The 7,476-nt window shown below is 42.7% G+C and overlaps 1 protein-coding gene across 1 annotated transcript; it reads right to left on the bottom strand.

Annotated features, from left to right (window-relative positions):
* Window positions 1–3,645: 3,645 nt before the first annotated feature.
* On the bottom strand, window positions 3,646–6,216 carry LOC137426071 (uncharacterized). The gene is made up of 2 exons (XM_068114781.2): window positions 5,033–6,216; window positions 3,646–4,303 (listed from the first exon to the last, which is right to left on the bottom strand). The coding sequence occupies exons 1-2, from the start codon at window positions 6,214–6,216 to the stop codon at window positions 3,769–3,771; spliced, it is 1,719 nt and encodes a 572-aa protein (XP_067970882.2). The 3' UTR covers window positions 3,646–3,768.
* Window positions 6,217–7,476: the final 1,260 nt, after the last annotated feature.

A 7,476-nucleotide genomic window follows, 5' to 3' on the forward strand; every position in this document is an offset into this window, starting at 1 on the left:
TCTCTCTGTCCGTGAAAGTCTTTTCCTTCATCGATCCGCCATTGCCCGCGCCCAGGTTAACATCGGCCGTAACGGCATTACCATTACTCCGGCGGTTACCAATGGTTTTCGCTCGGCCATCTAAATTGGTGTACCGCCGGAGGGTACGGTACGTTCCCCGATTGGGATGATCACGTGGTACAGGTAAGTTATCGCGCGACGGACCATTCGGCGTTCGTCGTTCGTCGTTGCTGATTCGCAACCTGTTAAGCACAAAGTTATTCGTGAGCAGCGGCCGCAGGTCCGGTAAGTTCGGGAGGGAACGGACGGAGGTTAACCCACTCGTAGTAAACCCGAATCCCGGGCCGTAACACATCGGTGTTCAGGAGCGGGATTCCTGTCCGAGCACCTGTTACAATATAGTAGTGTTCATAGAACACGTCACCCTACACAGTGTTGAGGTATGTACTTCGATTTAAATGAAATGATTATTTTAAAGATCATTAAAACAAATTCCAGACGTTAGTGCTATTGAAGCAGTTATACATCACCCTTATACACCACCCCATTTAAAGTGGAACCCAAATGCTCAGACCACCTCAATGCTAATCTATCGCTTGATACCCTATAAAATAGATTTGTTTATAGGGTACCAAGTGCCGATATACTTGAATGTGTTCTACAGTATTCAAGTGTATAATTTAATTTAAATAAAATGAAGTATATAAGAATCATATAAATAAATAAATTATGGGTTTTACTGCCATCGACAGTCTTTATTACATCACCCTATCTAACACGTTGCATTTGTTCTTAGTGCTAGCTGTTTGTGTCCTTTATGACATCCTTAAGACCAAATTTTCCTGTTTTGAATGATTTTCCATTCTGATTGACTACCAGGCAGGCAGACAGAGTAAGACAAATTGTCTCACTCCTCTCTGAGAGATGCACGATCGTGACAAATTCAAGGTCAAAGTCATGTAAAACAGCAGGGTTGTTTACCGATTCATGTTCAAAATATAACATTCAAATTAAATAAGTTGTTCCTCGATCATAAACTGATGTTTACAGATGGACGGACGGACGGACATGCGCCAATTGCTTCAACCTGCTTTTTGCTTTGCGTGCGCGGGGTAACAAAGATAAACCTAAACTTTACTGTACTCCATTTATAGGGCATCAGTGCTGACGAAGCACTTTCTTGGCAAGGGTTCTACTAGGTGGTTTGCCATTGGCTTACCAGCATTGCTTGTCCATGCTCTAACCTTTTGAACTACTGAACATCAACCAAGGAAGCAGCACGTATCATTAAAAAATTTTTTATGTGGTTTGACTCAGCTGGGATTTGGACCACCGACCTCCAAGACTTATAGAGGGCGCTCTCTCTATCCATGATGCCACAGGCACACCAACACAGATCACAGTTGATAATCCGAAAGTGGCACACAATGATGCGTTCTTTCCTTGCCAGCACCAAAATTAGAAAGTGCTCGTCTCCAACGAACTGGAACATTGATCTCTACTGAATCAGAACCATACAAATAACCAAAAGGATTGATTTTCATATTTCTTGTTTCTCGGGGCTATTATTATTATTTTGCACATAGTTCACACAAGCACAACGACACAGACTACACAAAAGAGATAAATTGCAATGATTCATTTACGAAGTGAAAAATCACGTGAAATTAAATGCAAATTGAAAATTGATGGCAAGACAAATGGTTCGAGCAGAGGGTTGTAAAACCATCTACTGTGTTACACAATTGTGATTTCGCAATTTCTCGCACAGCAACATGATGTCCAGCGGAGGGCTTGCTACTCCTGTGCTTTAATTAATAAAGCCATTCGAAATGAAATAATGTAGAATTAATCGTCAATCAATGGAGCAGCACACTATGTTCCAATGTTCCATGCTGCCACTGAGTGCATTTTTAAATGCTCCATGAAAGAAGCCAGACTTGGCATGTAAGTCTTGCTGGTCATCAGAAAAGGATCTTATTAAATCAAGAGAAGGAAATGAAATGTTAATGAAACAGGCTGTGCATCTGTGCCTCTGAAGACTATCCGAGCTGTATGTGATGCCATGAGTTGATTTGTCGAGTGTATTCTAACATCAGACAGTTTTGGGTGTCATTTGTCACATCAGACAAGATTCTGTAGTATGCATGGGGAACCTCCAGCCCGTGACATGTTTTTGTCCTGCCTGTGTGGTGATATTTTGTTCAGTATTTTATGTAGCTATTATCACTTCACTCGAAAACAACTTAAGAATAGGAACAACTTGTATTCCCCCCTTAAAAGGAAGCAATCTCTAAGGTCACATTATGTAAGTTACTGTAACATTGTCATTAGTGTTATGACTGCTTTATTAAAATGTATATGATTTTCCATGTTACTTTTGTTTAGTTAGTATCAAGAATCAGGATGTTTAGATACATTACAATCATTTTCATATTTGCAGTAACAAGAGACAGAATGATTAGTTGCATTACTTATCTGCATATGTACTGCTTAAATTACTAGCAAACAAGAAGAAAAAGACATAAAATGTCAAGCCCACGTGGTTTTAGCAATCTCGCTGTATGAGGTTAGAGGCCGTCAGTCGGCCATCTTTGGTCGGATTACAAAACAAAATCTTCTGCATATCTTTGCAAAATCTTCGAATACTCTCATGTATTGTATTTGTGCCAAGTTTGAACAAAATCCGTCCGTGCATATTGAGAAATGGTTGGGGACACGTTTATGTAACAAAATGTCCGCTCGTCGGCCATCTTCGATCTGATCTCGAAAAAAAAATGATGTGCATTACCCATTATTCATTTTCTGTGTGCCAAATTTGAACAAGATCGGTAAATGCTCGTCTGAGAAATTGCTGAGGGCGTGGTCAAATCGGGCTTTTTTTTTTACAACTAAAATGGTCACCAGTCTACCAGTCTTCCATCCTTGATCAGATAGCAAATTAAAGTGAGGTGCACGTGTATGCCATCATGTGCTGTGCTTGCGCCAAGTTTGAACAAAATCGGACTATGCATGTTCAAGAAATGGTTGGGGACATGTTTAAATAACAAGATGGCTGCCAGTCGGCCATCTTGGATCTGATCTCGAAAGAAAATGACGCGCATATGTAAGCCGTCATTCATTATCTGTGTGCAAAGTTTGAACAGCACCAGCAAATGCAAGTCCGAGAAATGGTTGAGGACGTGTTAAACATTGGGTTTTTTTTACAACTAAAATGGCCGCCAGTCGGACATCTTTGATCGCATTGCAAAACAAAATGATGTGCCCATGTATAACATAATTTATTGTCTTTCTGCCACGTATGAGCACAATCGGTCCAAATGTCTCCGATATATGGTTGCGAATGCACGTGCACACGGATGGATGGACCGACGGACGGACAGACGAGACCCAATCCTCCGATATAGTAAGGGCATTTTATGAGATATTTCACAAATCTGTTAACTAAATTGTTACCAAAAAATTTCTTCACCAATATGTTTGTAAAGGTGTGTAATAACATGTGTTAAAATGTTGAAGTTCAACTCCCGTGGGAAACCCAGAAAAAAAGCTGTTGAATTCGGGTACCGAAAAATTATTTTCGAGAATTTTTATTTTTTTTAATCGGCCCTTAAGTAACTTATGAGGGGTCAAATAAGGGTTTTTCATGATTCTGAGTTGATTGTTAACATTTATATTTTCACTTTTACATTTACACACAAAGTAGCTTTTATTTCACATACATATATAATACTCAAGAGTTATTTCTCATTCACAATGTCAGAAGTTTCAACAGTCATTGTCTATGTCTTCTTCAGACTCAACAACATCATGACTGCAGTTTCTGCATGTAATGCCATTACAGACTCCACAGGCCGAGATGCACGTGACCCCATTCTTCTTGCAGCTGCATCGCCGGTTGCTGCAATCTCCATGACAATTACAGCTCGTGAACTGCAATAGCTCCTCAGGAGCCGTGGGGTCCAGTGTTGGAACTGGCTCATACCCATGCACACCTATTGTCCATCCATAGTCACTGGGGTTCAGAGACATGCTCTGTAGAAGGATCCAGTCCCGGGTCTGCAGGTAGGCACGGAGTGAATGTTGTGCAGCTGCACCCTCTGTTGGAGGTAGAGTCTCTGGTTTGATCACTCCTGCCGCTGCCTTCCTTGAGAACATGTTGTACCGAATTTCACCCAATGCAGTATCTCGTCCATGGTAAATGTACTTGAAAATCGCAGTACCAGCCTGAATCACTGTTTCCTTGGTGGCTTCTGTGTCAAGGAAGATGTCGATGTACTCAGCCGCGTCCCCTTCGCAAAACCTAAAAAAAAGCACCAGGTCTATGTCAAGTAAAGTATAATGTAAAACAGAAATAAAATTATTATTATTTTTAACATTTATACTATGATGACAATGATTATAATTATTATTATTAGTAGTACTAGGGCATTGCCCGTACTATATCTATATCTAAAATTATATCCCCCCCCTCTATTTACATGAAATGGTTTGGTCCAAAGCGAACGGCTTGCAAGTACGGTGACAATCCCCCCCCCTCTATTTACATGCAATGGTTTGGTCCAAAGCGAACGGCTTCCGGAGTTTGGTAAAGAAATCGCCATCGCGTGCACAAACGCGCAGGAAAGCGAATGAATCGCAAATTCGGTTTTATTAGTTTTAAAACATAGTTTAACGCCAACATAGTTTGCAAACGTGAAATAAATGAATACGCTGTCAAATGTGCCATCCGAGGCAGAGTGTGTCCTCCACGTTCGGCACACGCGATCGTTCGCTGCTCTCTGATTGGTTGAATCGTTTTTTGGACATAGCTTGGTAAGTAATTGTCCGATTAATATGAAACCTTGAAAAGGCACATCCTCGGGTCCCCAGCAATATACCTGGCAAGTTAAAAGTATATCGGACCCGTGGTTGTCGAGAAACAGCGGTCACAGACAAACAGACGTACAAACGTACAGACGTACAGAGATTACTGGAATTATAGATAGATTAGTATTATTTGCCGACGTAATAGTAGTATTATCATTATTACCTGGCAAATAGAGTTGTTTTCCCATGACCAGCGATTGCAGAAACCGTATCACACCCCGTGAAGGCGTGACAGAAGAGCAGGTAGCTCTTCTGTGTTTCGGAGAGAGATTCTTTGATCTTTCGGACGTCATAAGAGCCGTTTGATGTGGTTAAGAAGAGTGGATGGTGGCTGTCTGAGCTATGGTGCACCAGCATTACCAGCACGTCTGCATCTTCTGCCCGCACCTGAAAATATAACACATCTACCATGTGGTGATCTAACTTGATCACATCTACCATGTGGTGGTACTCCACCCAGAGTGCAGGTGTTCTTCCTCCTTTTGCGAGTCGTTTGAAGGTTTCTTCAAACCTTTGCTCAAACACTGGCACTACTGGGTCTGAGTGTCTGGCTCCCATCTTCCCATCAGCCACCTTCTCCATGAAGGTCTTCATGTCACCACGCTCCTCCTCAGTGAAGGCAAGTTTCATGATGTGTTGATAGATGGCTGCATCGATGAGGAGGTGAACACGGATTGCCTTGTCAAAACATCCTCCATCCATGATGTGCTTGGCTGTCGTACTTCCAGGATAGATCAACTGGATCACATCTAGTAGTCCAGAATCTTCCATGATGTTACCCATTGATCCAAGATAAGACTTCAGCAGGTGAAAACCACCCAACCTTGGAATGACGGGTAGATTTGCCTGCTTTATTATATTCACAGCCTTCAGCCAAATCGGAAGATCAAAGGTCACTATAGCGACCCCAGCGCGCCGTATGCACTCTTTCAGAGTGGTGAAGATTGTGTTGAGGTCATTAGGGTCTCCTTCAATAACTGGGAGGAACTCGATCTGTGTGCTCTGCTTTGCATCATTAGCATGGATTCTCTTCATCCAGCCATTCCAGTTGGAGTGTGGGAACTCAGGATCGTTGGCTTTGATCACCCACCCCGCTGCCCAGAGTGTGTCACCTGGAGTGAGGAGTGGCTGATCATGAGCCAGGGAGGAGGAAAGCTCAGCGAGGGGGAGAAACATGATCGCGTTCGTTCCTATCTGTTTCCTGTTCGTAAATGGAATAATCTTTACTTCAGTTCCTCTCAGGATCTTAGCTTTGTCGAGTGCCTTCAACTTCACCCGGGGGAAAGCTGCTGTTGTCTGTGGATCTGGCAAAGGTGGTGCCGGAGAGGTGACTTCGATCCAACCCATTGAGTGAAAGGGAGTGTTTCCGTGAATAGAGACAATGTTTAAATCTATATTGTCTCCAACAAACTGAGTGACTGCATTGTTTGTTTCCCCAACCTCCATAAAGACCACCTGATCATTACTTGACAATTCACTTTCACTGGCTGGCACTTTGGCTGTCATCACTGATTGATCCTCAAGCGCAGCATCAACCGCAACCTCATCATTGATCTGTTCATCGGTTTCCTCCACAATGGTGTCAAGAGTGCCAGAAGTATCTGGAACATCATCTCCACTCCTACTATTAAGGAAGCAGTATTTGTAGTTTTGTGTCTCCGTGTAAGACTCAGTGTATCCCAGCTGGTGGAACTTGTTGAGCATCCATTTTGACCCAAATCTATGATCAAGTTGTATGGCAAGCCCCATTTGGTGTGGCAATACTCCAGACCGAGGTCGACAGGCCTTAATAAAATTCTGCCCCCAAACGGCAACTCTTTCGTCTGTCTTGACAATCAAGAACATCTGAAGGCTTGCAGGAACAAGTGTCAGCTGACTATCGATGTCAGTCATACTGTGTGTGGTGGGGTATGACTTTGGACCTAAATCAATCAAGGCAATATCATTGGATATGAACTTGAGTGCCGTCTTTATGATCTGAGTCTTCTCATCTCCATGGTCAAGATTAGCATGATGCACTCGCAGAATATTGTCGGTGCCATCTTTGAGACAGAGTACATCTGCCCTTCTTTCCTGTGTTGTGAAATACAAGGTGTCTTCGTATTTCTCTAGAAGTTTTGTCTTTAGCCAATGCTTTGAATAAGAAAGGCTCTTCTCTGGTGACTGATCAAACTCCTGCAGCTTTTCATGGACTTGGTCCATGTTCATTACCCCATGCTCTAAATCTGAGTCTAACCATTCGCAGAATTCAATAAAAACTGCCTCTCGCTCCTCATCAATACTCCTCTGTCCTCTCTTCCTTTTTCCTTCCTCATCAGTCTTGGACAAACTGTCACCTCTCGCAAACATAAGTTTGCATCGCAAATGGTACAGTGTTTCTTCTGCTACCAAGTCGTTGATCCCTTCCAGGCGTCCAGTGACGTCAGTGCCCCAGTCATCCCCGCGACTCCGTGCTGTCTTCAGCAAGCTTGCCTTCAGTGTATCTGCAGTCAAATTATCTGGCACTCTGTATTTCTTTCTAGCTTGTGCTGGATTATTTTTGTAGAGCTGGGCTGGTTGGTTGCAAAGATTGCATACATCCTTATACAGGAGGTCAACTGACTGTGA

Source organism: Myxine glutinosa, chromosome 4 (assembly GCF_964187855.1).
Source record: "Myxine glutinosa chromosome 4, kmMyxGlut1.1, whole genome shotgun sequence".
Classification (NCBI taxonomy): Eukaryota; Metazoa; Chordata; class Myxini; order Myxiniformes; family Myxinidae; genus Myxine; species Myxine glutinosa.